Source organism: Balaenoptera musculus, chromosome 1, assembly GCF_009873245.2.
Source record: "Balaenoptera musculus isolate JJ_BM4_2016_0621 chromosome 1, mBalMus1.pri.v3, whole genome shotgun sequence".
NCBI classification, from domain to species: domain Eukaryota; kingdom Metazoa; phylum Chordata; class Mammalia; order Artiodactyla; family Balaenopteridae; genus Balaenoptera; species Balaenoptera musculus.
Genome location: NC_045785.1, coordinates 9,538,736 through 9,560,122, shown reverse-complemented (window position 1 = coordinate 9,560,122; position 21,387 = coordinate 9,538,736). Strand labels below are relative to the sequence as shown.

Genomic DNA, 21,387 nt, shown 5'->3' with positions numbered 1-21,387 from the left:
GGGGAGAGACGCTTGCTGAAGGCACACCGCTCAAGTCCTGACTGTCTGGTCCACTTCTGTTTCCCCGGGGCGAGGGACAGGGCCAGGCACAGGGTACGGATGCGTACACGACAGTGCAACTAGGGAATGGACAGGTGCTGGTCTCCCTAGTGCACCTGGAATGAACCCACAGGAGCTTTGGGAATAAATGACCGAAAAGACTGCTCACTGGTTTGACTTGAAAGTCCGTATTTTCAAAAACGTGTTCTTTTTCATCTCTTCAGCTCCGTGTGCTAATCACTTTCCTTATGTTGAGGGGTATCTGGTTTAAAACTTTGCTGAGAAGTTTTCCTCTGTTCTATCTATCGAGTGCCAGAGGATATCGAGGAGACTGGGAGATTCTGGCCAAGTATTTCCTTTAAGGCACTGTAGCGCGTTCACATTGCTATGTCTGTGCGCACAATTCACAGAGTCTATGTTTACAGCAGTCACAAGTGAGGCCGAGACATGTAAAGGAAACCAGAGAAGTTCTGGAGTCACACATTTGGGTAAATTTTGGCTTCACTTATTGGCTGTGTGATCTTCGGCGACTTCTCAGTGTCCCTTCTATAAACTGAGATAATGCCTAACTCCCAGGGTCCGTCCGTTCCTTCCTCCTTTCATTTCTTCCCTCCTATCAACAAAAAACTTACTTTGCATCAACTATGTGCCAGGCACTGTTCTAAGCGCTGGGGATGCAGCAGTGAAGAAAACAGACAAGGCTTGTGGCCCTCTTGGGGTTTATATTCTAGTTGCATAGACAATAAACAATATAAATATACAAAATGAAAGCAGTAATAAATGTTAAGTGAAAAATTAAGCAGGGAGGGAGGATAAGAGGTAGTGATAGAGGGGGCTGCAATTTTAGATGGGGGAGGGGCGCCAGGAAGACTCACTGACAAAGTGACATTTGGATAAAGAAAATGCAGGTGAAAACCATGGGGTTATAGAACATTCTAGGCAGAGAGAATTGCTGGTGCAGAGACCCTGAGGCAGAAGTTCTGAGGGACAGCTGAGCAACACAACAGCAAGCAGGTCAGTTCGAAGGAGCCAAGTGGGGTGGGGAGTGACAAGTGGGTAAAAGGCAAGGTTAGAAAAGTACAGGGGGAGGCAGACCACATGTCCGTTATAAATCACTGCACAGACTTTAATCTTCTCTGCAGAGTGAAAGGGGAAGCCACTGGAGGGGGCTGAGTGGAGGAAGGACCCGACCTGAGTTCCGTCTGCTGTACCGAGAGCCGCAGTGAGAAAGGGGGAAGGAAGGGTGGACACGGAACCTGCTACAATAGACAGGGCAGGGCTGAGCGCTGGGATGGATGGCGGGGAAGCAGCGGGTGGGAGGGGAAGGTCCACAGGCGGCACAGCTGACAGATGTGCTGAGTCAAGGATGACCCCAAGGTATGTGAGCAACTGGAAGAAAGGAGAATGGAGAAGAAAGGTTAAAACGGTGTAAAGTGCCTGGCACTGCTGTCGGGCTCACAGGAAATGACCAAATGTTAATTCTTTACATGTAAAACTTTCGGTGCTGATTCAGAGCCCAGGCATCCAAAATGGGGTTAGTACGCCACCCTAAAGCTAGGAAATGCTTGCAGAGAGAAAAGTCAAATGAGAATATACTCAGCAGTTGGCTCTACGGTACTAACACCCCAACACTGGTTAACTTCCACCAAAAGATGGAACGTGTCTCATCCTCTAATTATCCATCTGTCAGAGATGAGGGGGTGAGATGCCGGCCTTCACGTTGTCAATGAACGCTGGACGTAGCACCATGTTTCCCCACCAAACAGAAAGTTTCCATGGAAAAGAGCAATAAACCATGACGTGGTGAGAACACGGGAAAACTGTAAAGAAGCAGCATTCTGTTTTATGTGTAATTTTCTCCAACTCCTATGAAAGTGACTCAGTCCACCGAGTCCAGGACACAAGTGGCAACTCACAAATGCTCAAGCTCTGAGTGATGAGGGCAGCGAAACAACCACAGAACAGGCACCAAGGTGAGTCGGGAAAGGGAGAGGAGAGTCCATTCCTGACGGACATTTTATCAGATTTCACTCAAGGAACCTTTTCTTTATCATGCTTGCCAAGCAGTCCAACCTAACTTCAATCTTGAGAGTCAAAGACCCAATCTGTCTCCCACCCCGAGAGCCGGGCAGATGCCATCCAGCACCGCAATTTTGGGTGTAGGGAAAACACTGAGGTCCAGAGTTCTAAGAAGTCAACGAGGGACTTATGTAGCCTTAGTCTGAACACTGGTGGAGAAAACAGTAGCCATTCCTACCTCAAGATAAATGTCCCCTTTGAATCCTACATGAAAAACTAAAATTCCAAATCAAAATGTGGACATTGTCATTTGCCTTGCGTGGAAACAGGAAAGGAGGGATTTTCAGAGAAAGATCTAGTGACTGGAGTGGACAGGGGCAGGGTAAGTTTGGGGGAACACGTTCCTATATGTAATGCGCTCTTCCGTCACAAATTTAGGTCACGTCTATTTGGCTTTGTCTAAAGAAAATGGTGAAACAGTTTAATGGACTGATCAAATGGGGTCAGAGAAGTTAATTTCCCAAAACACAGTTAAAAAATGAGCCTACCACCTCCCTCCTCCCTCCCCCCTCCCTTTCTAGCCCAGTTGTTTTAAATGAGGTCTAAATACCTCCTTTTCCTTTAACAAGGACCCTGAGGTTTGTCTGTCTGGGCTTCGGGGAGGGTGATTTTCTGCCACATCTAGATGGAGGTAGGGTAACTGGAAATGCCGGAGGCAGTCCATGACTTAGCACTAGACGGAGTCACTCTGGCCAGAAAGAACGGTTTGGCTGGATTTGCAATCTGCCTGCTGTGAACGGGCCGTGATTTGATTTTAGCTCTAATTATACAAAAAGAAAGTTAGGTCTATTTTCTTCTGGAGGGGTGGGGGCTGTCGGTTTTGTTCTGGCCTCTGTCAAAGGTGCAGCTACTCTGCTCACATACATAAAAATACTTGCAAAAAAGTAATAGTTAACATTTTGTGTATGCAATTTATGGTCATATCATGACAATGATACCAGGCTTAAAAAGTGAAAAATCCAGTTAGGTCTCTTCCCCTTGAAATTCACTTCTCATCGGTAAGGGGAGAGGAGGGAAAACAGAAGGAAGTAAAACGGCAGGCCAGTCTTTCCCTGAATAGACAGCTGACGGCACGGCACGCTCTCTGGTCCCAGTGACCCGCCACCTCGGCGCTGGGGCAGCTGCTCCACACCCCTCAGTCCCTCCTGCCTGGGCTGCCCCCTGTGCCCTCCTGTGCCCACATGGCCAACATCTCCATGACTTCAAGGTCGGGCGCAGGCCTTCCTTCCCTGGGTACAAAGGCCTGCGCTCCGTTAGTGCCCCACCGGCCCTGCACAGACTTCTGTCCTGGCACCTGAACGCGTTCGCGCACGCAATTACTTACGGGACCTTCTCCCGCCCTGGACTGTGAACCAGGGTGCGGGGGGAGGGGGGAGAGGGGGGAAGACCTTTGTTTTGTTCATGTTTGTTTCCTCTGTGCCTCGCACACATCCTGGTGTTTTTAGTTGTTCATAGACAGTTGTGAACTTACTGTGTAGGCACAATAAGTAACAGATTTGTTAATATGAGGTTATGCTTTTTGCACTTAAGTCTATATCTAGTCAGCCCAGAGTGTGGAGCTAGAACGAAGTTAAAATGCCTTCACTAAGTGCCTCGGACAGGGTTAGAGCACTTCCTCATTCTCAGCCACACACTTTGGCTTGGACGGCGCAGCACCTACAAAAGGGCTAATCATACGACAGAGGGAACTACAGGGAGGGACTTTAAACGGTGACTCAGATTCTCGGCACCCCCTTGAGAATGCAGCCTTACATGGTTAGTCCCTGCAAATCTGACACTGAAGACGTGTCCATGAATGAAGCCCACTAGACAAGTGCAACTTTTTGCACCAGATGGGGCCAGGAGTACAGGCTCTGAGTCAGAGAACCTGGGTCCCAGCCCGGCTCTCTTCAGAGCCTTGGGCAAGTTACTTAATTTCTCTGAGCCTCAGTGTCCTCTTGTATCAACAGGGACCAGCACTTCAAAGGGTCACTGTGAAGATTAAACAAGTCCATTCATGTGAAGACTCAGAACAGTACCTGGTACTCGGTGAAGCAGTCAGTAAATATGAGCTAGCAGCACTTCTAAAGATACCCATTCAGCTACCAGCTTAAACTGAAAACGTCCCTCAACTGTGCAATCATATAGCATCTATCCCATGTTTCCTATATAGCAATACCCAGGAATCAAGATCAATTAAACACTTACACATAATACACTAACATATTCCACACAATCAAGCTCATTACCCCACTATTTCACGAATCACATGGCAGTGAACAAGCCTCCTGGTCAGCTCTGAGAACAGATTATGTGAGACAAAATGCAAGGAAATACAAAATTAACATTGTGGTTACCGTTTATCAGAACACAGACAAAGCCAGATACACCAACAGTCCAGAATGAAGGAAACAGGTTGCTGGCTTTTGACTGGAATTTCCTCAGATTGTTACCATGTAGTACGAACTTAATCTAAATGTTTCTTTGCACACAGTCAAGCTTATGTGAAATGTATCAGAAGTGATAGAATAAAGGCTTGGGTTTGTGTGTGAACAAAACTGCTTTCAAGAAATGTATCATTACCAGGCAGATTAAGAAAATACCACAGACTTAAAAGTACCCTTGGTCTGTAAATAAATTAGTTTATAATGGAAAAGAATATGAAAAAGAATATATATATATATATATACACACACACACATATAACTGATTCACTTTGCTGTATACCTGAAACTAACACAACATTGTAAATCAACTATACTTCAATAAAATTAAAAAAATAATAAGTTAGTTTACCGCTTGTTGGCGGAGGAGGGATATACAGGCTAAATAAACAAAAGAACAGGTAATCAAACACTTTTAGGTGACTTTTCCGGAAGTGAATGTGACTGTAAAATGAACTGTTATGCTCGTACTTGACAACATTTTCAAGATGGCGTTTGCTCTGACATTTGAAACCACAGCACCACACCACCACCATCTCACCAACCAAAATTTAATAAGAGCACTTACTGTGGATTGATGTATGTGATCCTCCCCGCAGCACCCCCTACAGCTGGCAAATGGATTTTCCAAGGAAAAGGGGAAAAACCTAGGACACGCCACAACAGGTACTTATTGCCCAGATGAATCAATGGAGGGAAAGGAGCAGAATTCAAGCACTCCACCTATAGTATTTCAGGAGCACGATGTCTCCAGGGAGAATGTGGCAAAATCTCTCTAATGGTATCAATATATGTAATTCCATAAATACAGCAGCTAAAACCAATATAGTACCAGGCAGAATGAACGACGATTTAAGATCAGAAATAACCAAATGTTCAGACTCTTCAGTTTGTTTTCTTCTGTTTTGAGGGACAAGAGAGGAATAAAGAATGTGCTAGAAATTTGGGGAATGTGCTCCAAACCTCCTTCCTCCTCCTCCTCTTCCTCCTCCTCCTCACACGCTCTCCCTCCCCCTCCTCTTTGTAAAAGGCCTTTAATTAGCTCACATCCCATCCCAACTGGGGATCCCTAATACATCCTGACACCAGCCTGCGGGCCGGGCAGTGGGGTCTAAGCGCAGCCAGATTAGCAGGCTCCCAGTGGAGCCCCTGCTGCTCTTATCTCCGCAGATGCCTGAAGAGTCTGGTATCTTCCCTCCCAGCCCTCCTGGGAAGCCACCCCAGCAGGTGCCCATTGGCAATAGTTTTGTGTTACAGGCCTGAATGAATGATCCCCGCAGGAGCTGCCGACTGTTTTCACAGACACAGAAGGCAGTCAAAAGTCCACCGCGTGAACTTGGAATGACCCCAGCTGCAGAGTCACTGGCGGGTTCATTGGGAGGGCAGGCACGCTTTATTAAACAACTAATACTCTTCACAGATAACTTTCCGAAAAAGCACAAGTGTTAACTCTTTGCAATCTCGCTCCGACAAGCAAGTGGAGGGGCTCCACTGGGTGACTGCGGGCTTGGACCCGAGTGATGATTTGCAGACAGGAAGATGGTGATTTCATCCGGCCCGGCAAAGGGTCAGGACTCAGGCACCGCCATTTGGTCAGCTGTCTTGTTAAAGTGTTCCAGGTTAAAGCAAAAAGGCACAAAGCGAAGGTTCCAGGCGCCTACTCTGGCGAGGACGGTGCCAGCCCTCACCCAGGCCGGCCTGTCCCCTGGCCCACACCCCACTCAGACACGTGGGAGAGGGAAGGGGGGCCGGCCCGGCAAACTCGGTCACCCACCCAGGCCGGCGTGCAAGTCACTCTGCCCACGGCAGCCAGAGGCTGCACAGTTAGTGCCGTTCTGGAGGAGGATTCAGAAGAGACACAAGCTCAACCCAAAGTGTTCTAATAATCATGTTCTTCTGGGCTGCCTGGCCAAGTGGGCCACGGATCCAGGCATCTGCAGGGCTCACCCAGGGGGATGGCAAGTGGCTGTTCCTTCCCTAGGTTAGACCCAGTCCCGGAGGGTCCCTTTTTTTTTCCCCTTTCTTTCTCTCTTAACTCACACAGAACTTTAGAGGGAACCCAATGACAACAATCATAATTAATAACATGCAGATAAACATACGGAGAAACTTTTAAAATTCATTTTAACCAACAAAGTTACGTTAATTTTGGCATTAACCAAAGACTATGTGTCTATCCAAGTTTTATCTCTATCTCATTTCATCAGTTGCCTTCTAATTACAGAGGGATCCCCTATTTGGTTTTTTCTGGGGGGGGGGGTCTTGTTTTGTTTTTAGGTGAGGTGCGGTTTTGCAGGGGTTCACTCACTGGATGAGACACGGGTGAAGGACTAGTGATGTGAGGCGCTTCACAGGAGCTGTACTTCCCTCCCAGTCGGGTGAGCCGATCTTTACACAATACAGATCCCTCAGCCCAACAAGCCCTCGGGGGCTGTCTTCATAGCACGCACAGTGCTCGGGGTTAAAGATACCCAGGTGACTATGACTTAGTCCCCTGTCCTCACGGAGCTCGGTCCAGTGTGGAGACAGATGTATAAACAAATAAAATCCACATACAGGATGCTGAGAAAATGAACACCACATCAGGGCTCTGGCCCCACTACTTTTCTCTCCCTCATTTCTAAAAGGACAAGAAGCAGGTACCCACAGCTGCTGACCCCATTTCAAAGACAATGCCAGATTTGTAGCCAGAAGGCCTGAGTTTCAGAGCTGGCCCCGCAGCTAATTAGCTGTGAGAACCTCACTGGGTCTCAGTTTCTCCATCTGTAATTTTAGAGGGTGAAAAGCTGGTCTTCGAATTCTTTCCCAGATCTGTGTCCTAAGAATTTCTACGAGGATATCAGAGGTTGTGTTGAGGGTCCAAACCTGGGAAGAGCTGCCTTTGCCATGTTCATCTGGAAGGAGTGAGAAGAGTTTTAGGCTCAAGATTTATCTTGGGAGGAATACAAGATGGGCTTCAATGGAAAGGGAGCAGATAAGAGAGTTAAGTTACCACATGAAATATTACTCAAAAGAGGCTTCTCATAGAACTCAATTTAAAAAAAAAATAAAACTGAGGTTAGACATTGTCCACAGTTGTGTTTTAACTTTTAAAGAGAAACAAGTGGCAAATTCTTCATTGTATTTAGTCCTAAGAATTTTTCTCTCTCTATATAACATCCATTGAGGCACCTCAACTTGTCTTGCCAATTGATTTTTAAACAACCGTACTGCAGCAATCCTACAAACTTTCCTTGCTGACACTACTGGACACAAAATCCAAACAGGTAGGAAGCATTTCCAGAAACAGGCTAAGATCTACCTGGTTTTGCCCCTTTTGCTGTTTCTCAGTGATCCTGTGACTAGAGATTTTCGTGCGCATCTGAGATTTTAGAACCAACCATTCACACAACCCAGCATGGATGCCAGCAAAGTAAGGCCCTCTCTTGGAAGTAACACTTTTCCACAGCTGTCTCCCCACGTCAGAAAGTTCCTCTGGCCCTCCGCCGAGATTTGTTCTGGCGGGAAAAGCAGTGGGCTTGGAGTCATGAGGTCTGGGCATCAGCCACTGGTGCCAACGCTGACTGCATGATTTTGGCAAAACCATTCAACCCGTGTGGCTGAATTTCCCATCACTGGCCCTGCTGGCCCCCTAGGGATGTTGCAAGGTTAAATTATCTCACAGACATGAAAGCGCTTTAATGCCTGAGGGGGAAAGGGTGCTTTCTAGAGCAGCAATGTGGTCTATGGAAAGAGCCTGGGGCCACAGAGGAGGCCTGAGTCCTCGTCCTCTTCTATGAGCTCCCTGCTAAGCCTCCAGGAGTCATTACCTTTGCTGTGGCTCAAGTGGCAATAATAATACTTGTACTCTTTCTTGTAGGTTTGTAAAGATCAAACAGTAACAGGAGTATCTACAAAGGTAAACTGCCAGAAAACTACCAGGAGCTATTAGTAGCTCTTCTTTTATAACTAACTTTGACATCATCCTTGCCAATTTCCAAGTTACCAATAAAGAGAAAATAATCCATCTGGCCAAAATATCCTGCTTTGAAACATGACAAAGGCAGCAAAACTGAAACAATGGGCTGTTTTTGGAAGCATGCTCTGCTTAATTTTCATTTCAGTGAAAACACTGAAAGTCGCTGCTTCTAAACCAATGTGTTGTTACATAAATTCAATATGTTGTTACATAATGTTTACTTAAACATTTTCCTCTAATAAAGCAAACAGATATTTCCCATAAATATTATTTTAATTCATTAGATTAAGAGGGACTGGGGTTTCCCTTCTTCCCCCTATAATAGTTTCCCAAGGCTTCCTGCTACCTTGCAGAGCCTGGGCCTGATCCAATAATGCACACCTGGCCTCATTCCATCCAGGTCAGCATCCTAGACCTGAGTGATGGGGAGCGGAGGAGAAGAAACAGGATCCTGGAAGTCAGCAGCCTTTTCCTATCTGTATTTCAACACACAGCCCATGACTGTGCATCTCAGTCAGCTTACAGGCATGTTTGGGAGGAAAGTCATAAAGAAACATTTTCAAAGTTTCTGTTTATTCCACATAAAAACCATAAAATAGTTAATTTAAAAATCCAGCAGGTGTTTCACGTATTTCATAACTATTTGTTGAATCTACACCATGTGAAAATGTCACCAGATAAATGGGAGCCCACGTGGGAAACACCGGGATCCCCTCAACTCTCTTACAATAAATATTTATGACTAGTCATAGGGACACTGGCAACAGTTGATGACAGTAAGATCTTCGCCTTCCAGGAGCTTTACATCTACTCCGGGGTGCAAACGAATAAGCAGGCAATTGCATCAAACAGTTCGTCTCAAGCCGATCTCATCCTTGAGGAACAGAATAAAGTGTTATTTCCCCTTGGCCCCCACTGCACTTATCTCGTGAAACTGCAAAGATTTTGCACAGATCCCAGCTGCAATACTTATTCCCTCTGTTATTATGCTGACTTATTACTTCTTATCTGGCTTACCTGTTCCATATCCCTCAAAAAAATATTTTTTTTAAGTTTTACTTTTCTAAGTATTTGCCACAGAACGGAGCACCTAATTGACAATGATAAATGTATGTTAAATGGATGTTTGGGACGTGCACAAAATGGTTAGTATTTTCCAAGGAAAAACACGGTCATTGCCCTAACCGAAGCACAAAGTGCTCTGGGAATTCAGAGCGGGGAGGACCTTATAGGGATCTGGACTGGACCTTGCACACTCAGAGCCATTTGGCCAGAGATGGGGAGAAGGGCATTCCAGAGAGAGGAAAGGTTATAAGCAACAGTGCAAAGATGAGGGGAGAACAAGCATGACCGGGGAAACAGAAAGGATCCGGATGGCCAGTTTTCTGCCACTCTCTCTTCACTTCACTTGACTTCCCCAATTTGGCTCCTAGTTTGGGGGCTTATCTCCACCCTCCTCATGTGCCTAACTAGGAAATTTCCTTGTTCTTACAAATGGCACAGGAGGGCTTCCCCGCTGGTATTTAATAAAAAAGAAACGCGAAGCTGTCACTGCCATTTGCCTATGTGACCTAAGTGCGGTGCGTCTCTGCTAATATTTACTGCCCAGCTGGGCCTCCAAGTCACCACTTCAGGACATGCTGAGCCCCCCTTAAGAGTCAGGCCTGGACATGTCATCATCTGGCTCTGAGGAAAGCCAAGGCAAAGCCAGACTCTCACCCCTTCTGAAAGTGCCATCCTTTTTTCTTCCATGGTCTCGCTTATTTCCACTCACCTCCAGCAATGTAGAAATCACTTATTGGAATGTCCTGATATAAGCTGAAATTTTTCTCCCTACCACCTCCGCTCCACAAAACATGCTGCTCTAAGAACTGTTCTCATCACGCTTTCTCTTTGTGAGCTCCCAAACAGTTCACGTACACAGCACGTGGTTAATGAATGAGTCAATAAGCCTCCTTAGGGAAAGATACATTTTTCTCCCCCCATGTTCTCTGAAACCCCCCCTGCAGGAAAGGTGTGCTAACATGGCTCGCACCACACCGATGACCGGAAACCCGAGTCTCAGGTGGAGACGATGGTTTCTATAGTATCTGGTAAGATTCAAGAAGTACTGCCCAGCAATGTTCTAGAAGTCAGAGGCCAAGGAAGGAGCCCAGAGCTCTACCACTTTCTGTTCGGCCGCCTTGGGCAAGCTGTTTACTTCCGCTGGGCCTCGGTTTCTTCCCGGTGGAGGCGGCAGTTGCGGTGGCAGTAAATAAAAGCGTCACCTGCTTTCAGGCTTATAGACAGGATCAGAGATATAAGTCCTTCATCAACAACTGGAAATCAAGACAGATATCAAGTGGCATTATTATTATTCTAATAAGGGATTATTAAATTCTAATGAGTTAATCTTAATTCTCCTTTTTTCCAAGAAGCAAAGCCCGGGTCAGGTCAATAGAACTGATCAACCATAGAACTCTCAGGACAACACACCATCCCCAGCATTCTCCATCCGGCTTCTTAACTGCAGCACTGGTGTCACTAAGCGTCTGAAAGCCAACGTGCCAGCAGAACTCAGAGACATAAACACCTCTACAAAATGTGAAAAGCTGTACTTCAGAGTAAGGGGAGGTGAGCAAGGAAAGAAAAGGACTTACTGGAGAGAATGAGTTTATATTCTGCCATCAACTGATAGTGGGAAAGCACAAGTCTCCCTACTTTCATGACCTCTGTGCTGAAAACCAAATTTTAAAATGACATCCTACTTGCTTAGAAACACTTAAAGCAGTGAAGTTCAGTAAATAGCTTAAGGAAATTACAATTTGACATGTACATTTAGAGGAAGCTGGCTATTGGAGCACACGCTGAGGTGGCCTGAAGCTCTGGTCTGCTCCCCCGTAAAAGCGCAGGAAAGGCCTGAGTGTGCAAATCAAATTATTTAAATCTGAATAAATCTTGGGTTAAGCACATCAGGTGTGTGAGAAAGTACAGCCAGCTTCCTCAAACGATTTTAAGTCATCTTCTGTTTGGTTAAGGAAAACTCAATCTTTTTGTCCCATTTCAATCCTTTTACACGAGATTAGGGATTCCCCGATAGTAAAGATTAATTCAGCAAGACTGGAAATTACAGTTGGAAAATCCCAAGGTCCAACATAGAAGGGAAAAAAAAAGTTGGGAATGAATGGAGCTTCAACTGCTTGTGTTTTAGCTTCTACAATGGCTTGGGTTTGGTAGAGGTTTATGTCTGAGAAGCTGCATTATGTGGAGGAAAAATATACAGACTCCCAAATCACTTGTTCCTAAAACTTATGACTCCAATACTCGTTATTAAATTTTAGTCAAGGTAACTGACCATTGTGGTCTCATTTTTCTCATCTGTAAAACGGAGATAATCCTTCCTTCCTTATAGGGTACACGTGAAAATTAAATGAGATAGCATCTGTAAAGCTCCTAGCCCTCCTTACCTGACATACAGGAGCCACCCAATAAATGATGGCTACACATCCTTTTCTGACTTTTAAGGATGATATTCCAAGGAATCCCCTATTTCTCCTAAGAAAACACTTTGATCTAGCTTCTCTTCAAGATGGAGAGAGACAACAATTACAGGGGAGAAAGAGGTACAGAAAACCAAAAGGACCTTCCAAACAGAGTGAGTGTTCTGACTTTTTACTGCCAAGAATTAGAATTTGATTTGTTCTTCACGTGTTTATAAAAATGGGTTACAGTTTTTCTCGTTTAAGCTTGCCACAATTTTTCAAGAAAGGCCGAATACTGATACGAACAATACTGAAACGCAGAAAAGGGAGAACTACCACATCTCTGGGGTAACCAGTCAACCCAAGAAAAGCTTGAACATATTATTCTTTTACTCACCATGTTTACACTAGGGTAGAAAACCACTACTCTTTGGGGGCCACAAATATTTCCTGTCTTTTCAATTTAGCAACTGAACATACTTTTCCACCACCATAGACTGCAGTGTAGGAAGACAGAGTGAATTCCTCTGAAACATGAGATGTTTGGTCTAAGGAGATAACTAAAGACCTGACTCTTAGCTGAACTACTAGTAAGAAATGAAGACAAGTCCTAAACTTTTCCAATCTTTCTGTTTCAAAAACAGAGAGTCAATGGTGGTGTCATTCCCTGATACTTCTGGCCGAGCTGCTCAATTAGGGTGGGACAAGAGGACAGCTAAGCCCCACTCACCAGGCTCCTTCATGAGCAAGGCTGCTCAGTGGAGCAAGGTGGGGACTGCCTGGGAATTCTGGCCACTCATGGGATTCTCATGCCTCTACTTCACCCGCCCGCCCCCGCCCAACACACTTCCAATTCCCGCAAATATTTGAGGTTTGACCAAGTTAGGAGAGGTCACTGCTGGGTCATTCAGCATCTAAAATTCGCCTCTAACCAAAAAGAGCTCAGACTAAGAGAATCATTTTAGTATTCAAGGTTATCAGAGGAAAATAAAACAAAAGCTCTGCTGCCAAGAATTTGAGTCATTTCTCTATATACAACAACTTCAAGGCACCTCCTCTTGGCTGGAAAAGAAATCCCTAGGGTGACTTATTTCGGATCAAAGTCTTTCTGAAAATAGAAAACTCTACATTTTCTAAGGGATAGATCACTGTCTGAAGTGAATTTCATTTAACTTAAAGTTTTATGCCAACTTAAATACACTAAAACCCCAGTGCTTATAAGAAGGCATTCACCTCTTAGTTGCTTATAGGTACATGGAAAAGCTATTATGGGGATATCACCTCAACTATAAAATGGAGCAGTCATACATAATGACAAAAACAGATACAAGTCATAAATTGCCTTTTCCCCTTCGGAATCATGCAGGCAGGCACTCCAGTACATTCTTTTGTGCAAAGATAAAACTTTTGCCTTGAATAAACAGTGGCTTAGTCTCATTTGAGCCTTATAAATAGACTGCCTACAAAACAAATACAAACAAATGCTGTTTATCTTAAACAAAAGGCAGATGGACCCCTTTGCCCTCAACCAGGTCACAGTATATATGATAGGAGGCTGGCCAGTGGCAGGGGCTGGCTGAGAATCCCTGGGTGCAGGGACACGAAGTCAGTTTCCACTGGATCACTGCTTTGCCCCAAATCTGGTTTCCTGGGCACAAAGGGCCAGTGAAAGGTTCTCTCGGAAGGCAAGTGGCTCCTCCACATATGGTACCCCAAAGAACAGAGACCAAAGAACAAAATACCATCTAAAGTGCTAGCTAGGTTTTCTACTCAACTATGCAAACAGTCTCAATTTCCCTCTCTCTCTTCCTCACTTAACTTGCTTGTATTTATCTTCAGATGGTTTTCCTAAAAGCTATCGAAATTCATTCTGAGTCGAGGCAGGGCTCTTTGCTTTTCTCATTGTTGTTTTTATTTTTTAACATACAGAGGAATGTCTAGAACAAATCAAGCAGTTAGCAATATCTCCAAAGTGCAACTAAAAATGAAAATTCAGACGCCATTGCAGAAGATCAGGTGCTGGCTCCACAGGTTCCTGGTTGACCCTGGGGAAGTCACCTTACCTCTCTGGGCCTCAGTTTCTTCATTTACATACTGGGGCTAATACTGCCTGTCCTATCTATTGACCAGGTTATTCTGATGATCAAATGATATCACATGAGTAAAACCACGTTTGCAATCACCAAGGTTCTTACTGTCTATAAAGGAGCTGGCGACGGTCATAACGAATCCCACACAAGAATGACCACAACCAGCACCATTTCCTGAGGGCCTGCTTCGTGACATGGGTGATGTGACAGCAGTCACCTTACAAGCTAACCAAGTGATGTCAAATAATAAGCTTCTGGTGGGAAGCTAACAGTAAGTAACTTTTCATGTTCTCTATAGTGTCTGGAAGAAAGCCTCACACACAAAAAGGAGAGACATCACAGAGGGGGAAAAACAAGGCCTTTAGAATTAGCTGGACTTGGTTTCATACTCTCTCTGTCATCTCCAGTTTTATGACCTTGAAAAAATTGTTTAACTTCTTTAAGTCTCGGTTTCCTGATTTGAAGAATCGAGATTAACATACACAAGACAATGTACGTAAAGAGTCTATCACAAGGCCTGACAAAGAGAAGGTGCTCAATTAATGTTTATAAGTGAGTATGTTATAATGAAGCAGGGAGTTTCAACCCTGTTCCTGCACCTTTTTCCCACTAATGCTCTTTGCACCAAGAAATATATGAAGCTATTAGGTCTTTATCCAATTCATAACAAACAAAACTGATTTAAAACAATAGAACAATGGCTAAAGCGATATAGAATAAAATGTATTAACTAAAACTGACAGAAAATTCATATCTCCTTGACAAAAATTTAGATCTGTAGAATGTGAGCTGGGAAATCTGGGCTTGGTAGAGACAAATGCTCTAAAGCCAAAGAGAAAGAAAGAAACCTATCATACAACTGTAAAAGTTATCAGTAAAACTAACCTTTAGTGAATAATAAACCATGAATTCTAATTCCATGAACAACTGCCTTTGATGAAAAACTTTTAGTTAAAAACAGGGAAAATTATTAAAATATTTGCATTCATAAGCATAGAGTCAAAACATAACTGAGATCAAAAAAGTACCGAAGATCAAAAGCATCCTATATCGCCTTGATAAAGACACAAAGAGAGGGATGGAAAGTAGGACAGAACAGAGCAGAGGTTCCATTTGTGATGATCAAAAGTGCTCCTCTCCTTTGCTGGAAGAAATTAAGTACACTATTGTCTTTCTTCCCTTAGGAAGACCAGATGACACCTGTACAGAGAAAACACTCAGATTCTACAGGGGCAGAAAAGAGAATGGAATCATTTGTTCTACTGTTAACATCTGAGACTCTCTTGGTTTGAAAAGAACTTTTTTTAATTTTAAGAATAACTATGTAATTTTTCTATAAGTATATGAAAATAATCACAAAATAATCATAGACAGAAGGGAAATGAGAGTCTATCTCAGAGAGGAAATTTGTTCAATGAATATCTCCCCAATTCTCTGGCTTTCAAAGAGGTTAGAGGGTCTTGTAGATATTCAGATGACACCCAAGTAGGGAAAAGCGTGCTCTTTTCAATTCGTGCAGCAGAGGGAAACTGCTCCTCTGACATGGTTTTGGAATTTGAAATGCTGTGCTTTTCTTAAATAAATCATATTCCTAGAAAGGATTCCAGAGGCAATCATCCTGTCATGGCCTTAGGAATATGATCAGATCTTTGAGGGTCTACTCAAAGGGTGAGAGTCATTTTACCAAGATCCAGGCAAGGGAGTCAAGGGATAGATGCTCACAGCTTGGTGGCTAATCCCTAAATCATATCCCTTAGATCTGGAATCCATAAGCTGACTTCTGGGGCTTGGGGGAACACAAGAAAAGGCTAAGAGAAACAAAGGGGATAAAGGGCATAGATTACCTCCTAGTTCTGGTTCCTTGATGCTAATATGAAATAAATTAAATAACAGTTTAAAATGTAATGAGAAATTCCAGAAGTGGACATGGTAGATCTGAAATTAAAAATCTGCTGTGAATAATTCACAACATCTACCCACACACAACTAAGACCCACAGGTCTATTACCTTCTTATGTGACAGAATGAATTCCCTTTTAACTCCTCACTGGGTCTTAACATCTTCAAATCTTTTGCTCCTCAGGTCAGTGGGACAGGGGAAATTACCATCACCTTCTCATAGATTAAAAAAAAAAAAAAAAAAAATCCCTCAAGATCAACAGAGAAAAAGATTATTTAAGGGTAGGAATGGGATTAGAACCCAGGTATTCTGACTACCAAGTGCCCTCAATGCTCAACCCTATGTCTACAATAATGATTTATTATCTCTTGGGAGGCATGAACCTCTCTGACAATCCAATAAAAACTTCAGATCCTTGCTTCAGGGAAATACACATATATACAATATTTATAATTAATTTCACGAGGTTTATGGGGCTTCTCCACTACATTCAAAGCCTATTAAACCAAGGTTACAGGACTTCCCTGGTGGCGCAGTGGTTGGGAATCCGCCTGCCAATGCAGGGGACACAAGTTTGATCCCTGGTCCAGGAAGATCCGACATGCCGCAGAGCAACTAAGCCCGTGCACCAAAACTACTGAGCCCGCGCTCTACAGCTCATGAGCCACAACTACTGAGCCCACATGCCACAACTACTGAAGCCCACGTGCCTAGAGCCCGTGCTACACAACAAGAGAAGCCATTGCAATGAGAAGCCCGCGCACCACAACAAAGAGTAGCCCCCATTCGCCACAACAAGAGAAAGCCCGCATGCAGCAATGAAGACCCAGTGCAGCCAAAAATAAATAAAATAAAATAAATAAATAAATAGATAGCTAGATAAATAAATTTATTTAAAAAAAAAAAAAACAAGGTTACAGCCCTTTGGTCTTTGCAGCCAAGTGGGGCTGGCTGGCTGGGGCTCGGCAAGGTGCAGTTCTGTCTTGTCTGACCCCGTTCTTTAACCACTGAAACTCAGGCACTCTTTAAAGGAATACTTCCCACAGGCCAACAGTTGATTACTGTGGTCATTTGCACTTCCTTAAACTCTTCTTGTGTACACAGAAAAGCAAACAAAACATTCCCCCAAAGCAACATTAAAGGTCTGATTTCAACCCACAAAACTACAAGAAAATGGAGATCTTTAGCCAAACTACATACATGCAGAATCACAGATGACCTGAATGGGCATTTAGCTGATAGACCTGGCTTTTGAAGCTACCACTTCCAAAATGAAGTGGTAACTTTAAGTCTCTTTGCTTTCTCATGATAGATATATGGACTAATTGTTATAACACACCCAGGGTTCCTGGTATCAAAATAAATTACATAGCAATTCCTCTGAGTAGCAGTCTGTGACGCCAATACTGATTTGCTCACTAAAGGCAAGAAAAAGCATGAAGAAGGACGCCGACCACATGGGGAGCAGGGTTCCCACTCAAGAGGCCTTGGGTCCTGGAAAACAGTACCCTTATGCAAATCCAACAACAAGATAAAGCATGATATCCAGCAAGACACAAGACCACTGCCACCCAGGCCTTCATATGGATTTGGGAGTGAGGGTGGAGGTAAGGCGTATGCTGCCCTTTCTTTCTGCTTAAGTTATATTCTCATACTGACCCTCAAGCTTCAAAAACAGTTTTCCAGGGGAAACAGAAGAAGATGATGAATGAGATGTCCCCGAATGAGAGAGAATAAAGAAAGCACCAACCTTTTCACCGGGATGTTGCAGAGAAACTCAGGAGAAACCCACACAAGGTCTCATCTGTGTAGAGCTCACAGGCAAGTTAAGTTCCCGATGTCTTCATTCTCATCCACAAGGGTAGCTAGAGGGTCCTAACAGCCAAACTGGCCCACACGGAGTGTGAATCTCCCACTCTCCAAGCCTGAGATCCTCCTCTTCTGTAGACTATAATATACTGACTTTCATTTCAAGGGCATTAATGGTTTCCTGGTGGCTAAAGTCTGTACATTTTACATTGATGTAAACCTAAGAGTCAGAGTGAAAACCCATTTCTCTTGTTCAGTTCATGTTTTACAAAGTTTTCATAAGGTCATACCTCATTTTATTCTCATAGTAAGCTATAAAGTCAGGGCATATTCCAGGCTGAGGAAGACCTTTCAATAAACCATAAGTGCCTTTTTTTTTTTTTTTTCAAATGAAAACAAAGCCCAGGGGTACAAAAATAAAGAAAGGAATTATAAAACCAAAGAGACTGTCCTATGTTAATTAGAGTTTTAAAAAATTAAGTAAAATCTTTAAACTGAGCATTTACAACTAAATTTTTTTTATTGAAGTATAGCTGATGTACAATATTATATAAATTACAGGTGTATACAAGTAAATATTTTAACTGCATCTGATTATATCAAGTTTAGTAGCAAAAGAACATTGAGGAATCTGTGCCACTTTTATGTTGCTGTCAGGGGGGAAGGTCCAAGGGCAGCATAGGCAATGATTCAAGGCAGAAATGTGCACACTCATTCAGACTATGACCCAGAGTCCATTTCCAAACCATGATTTAGAAAGTCTCTTGCCTCTCTACCTTTCACCCTTTCTCTAAAAGTTAAGAGTGTTGTCTATTCTGAACCACAAGCCAAACAGTACATTTTGTTCTGGTTTAACGTAAGTCCAGCAAAGACATACCTTGGAGAGATTGTGGGTTCTGTTCCAGATCACCACAATCAAGCGAATACTGCAATAAGGTGAGTCACACAAATTTTTTGGTTTCCCAGTGAAGACAACGTTAAGTTTACACTACACTGTCGTTAAGTGCACAACAGCATTATGTCTAAAAAAAGAATGCATACATCTTAATTTAAAAATACCTTATTACTAAAAAATGCTAACCACCATCTGAGTCTTCGGCGAATCATAATCTTTTTGCAACATAACATCAAAGATCACCGATCACAGATCACCATAACAAATATCATCATAATGAAGAAGTTTGAAATATTTCAAGAATGACCAAAATGGGACACAGAGATATGAGGTGAGCAGACGCTGCTGGAAAAATGGCGCCGACAGGCGTGCTGGACACATGGGGTCGCCACAGACCTTCCATTTGTAAAAAACGCACTATCTGTGCAGCACAAGAAAACGAGATCTGCCTGTACTGAAAAACCTGATCTGACTAAAGAACCATCAGCTCTAGAAAAGAGTTTGGAAAACAGGAATAAATTCCCAACTTTCACACATTATTACCAAGAATGCTACGTAACACAGAAATGTTGCTGTTCAACTCTACCTCCTTACCTGCTCATCAAGATAACTTCCTACGTGGCACCTGAAAGGCTCTCTACGGTGAAGCCACCATCCTAGTGGCCACGGCACAAGTGCACCTATGACTTTGCTACAACAATGCTCTATGGTAAACAAGCCGGGAGCACAGGCGCTCTCCCAATGCTGGTTCATTCGTGAAAAGGTCAATCTCTAGAAGGAAACTCTGTCGAGCTGACAGGAAGGGGAGGAAAGCAGAGTCTTTAGACGCCTTTTGCATGTTATCAAATAGCAACCCCCCTTCAACTACGTTCACCTTTTTCCAGCTTCACACATAAAATCGGCTCCTGCCAAAAATTAAACTATGGAATAACAAGATGTCCACCAAACAGGAGGCCAATGAACAAACAAGCCAGCTAGACAGCAAGACACAGCAGAATTACACTGCTGTCTTTCCGCTGCCGGACTCAGATGACTTAAAAGGGTTGCTTCGCTCTAGAAGGCCGTACCACAGTTTGGACTTTATCCTGTGAGCTGTGGGTAATAATGGGTGGATTTTAGGCAGGAGAATGGCACAATCAAGTTCTATGTTTTATAAAGCGAGTTCATTCTGGAGGCATTGTGAGAGCTGCGGTGGAGTGAGGGGGCAGGAGGCTATGGCAGTGGGTGAGGGAAGAGACAACCAGAGCCTGGATGAAGGCAGTGGGAACGGAGAGGAGGAAGGGGAGAGAGTGCAGAGGAGCACTTGATGGACTGGGGCCGGGTTACTGGAGGTGCGGGAAAGGCAGGGCACGTGGGCGATGAAGCCAAGGGCACGTATGTAACTTCTCACAACCTATTAACTCTAAAAGAAGTTACAGTAACGTAGAGGACTCCTGAGGCTAATTACAATGGAATTTCACCTCTATTTCCTTACCTTGGCAGCAGAGTTTGATACTCCGTGTGTAACATTTCTGATAAGGCCCCCAACATTTCCATACTTTATCAGTCCAGTCACCCCTTCAGAAACATCATTCAAAAGCCCCATGGGATTGCCAAGGAAGTCCACCGATCCCAGGATTCGAGCTGCCTGGCTGAGGAGTTCCTGTCAAACGGAGCAGGGAAAGAAGAAGAAAACCAGCACCTGTTTATATTTGCAGATCGAGCATCCCAAGCAAAAAGGTTAGAAATCTCTCTTGTCCTCCATTCCCACCAACACCAACAATCACCCTTTAATTCTCATCAGCTGTGAGCTCCTGCCCTTCGTGAGCTCTGCCCTAAACCTCTCCCAATACTCTCAGTACTTATACTCTTCGAAGCCATTCAGAAGAAAAAAAAGCTATGCAACAGGTAAGACTCTTTACAAATACTTATTAGTATATACAGCACACTCTCCTTTCCATCGCTCTACAAATAGGGAATTAGCCAGCAGCGGGGAGAGTTTTAAAAGGAAAGTGAGGGAGGGACCAGACCTGGAGCCCCCTCAGAGTCTGCCGAGCGGGTGGTGCATAGAGTGGGCATGTTCAGACCTACCCAGCAACCCGCCACTTCCTATGTGCCCCCGGTGCCTGACTCCGTGGTCCAGTGGTATCCGCTATCTCACTCTCCTCACAGTTCAGTGGAAATATCACCGGTGAGGGAGGTCAAGGAAGGAAGCAAAGAAAGAAAGGGGGAAGATAGGAGGGAGGAAGGAGAGAAGGGAACACGCATAGGATACACTTTAACTCTGACAGCTAATAAATTTGATATGACCTTGACCCATCTAGTCATCGAAGAGTACGTCTTGGCTTTAGATTTTGGTCTTTGCAGTCTGGATAATAAATACAAAATGGAAAATATCCAACTTGATAAAAACTTTTTAAGTTCAGCTCTAGGGCAGGATTTCATAGGCTCTAAGAACACTGATGCAGTCACTGAAAGTAGGCCCATGCCTGGCAAACAGGGTTCACATTCAGTCTTTTGTGTTGTCATGAAAGCCTCAATTAAACCCTTAAGATTGTGACTGATCTAGTGGAAGCCCCTGAGACCAGTTCTGAGAGACAAGATTATCCGTTCATAAATCAGATGCACTGCTTCAAGATTTTCATGATGTGCGTGGACTTCATGGGCTGTGATCTGACCCATCACACAACAATCAGAGTTGAAATGTTCATGTGGGTTGTCAATAGTGACATCTCAGCAACCAGAATTCCCAAA

At 43.9% G+C, this 21,387-nt stretch overlaps 1 protein-coding gene across 5 annotated transcripts in view; it reads right to left on the bottom strand.

Moving 5' to 3' along the window:
- Window positions 1-21,387, bottom strand: part of VPS13D (vacuolar protein sorting 13 homolog D) — a 247,617-nt gene that overhangs the window by 66,851 nt on the left and 159,379 nt on the right. For all 5 annotated transcript variants that reach the window (XM_036858737.1, XM_036858753.1, XM_036858761.1 and 2 more), the window contains one exon: window positions 20,129-20,296. In XM_036858737.1, the coding sequence (XP_036714632.1) occupies window positions 20,129-20,296 (168 nt within the window). The remainder of the gene's footprint in view (window positions 1-20,128; window positions 20,297-21,387) is intronic.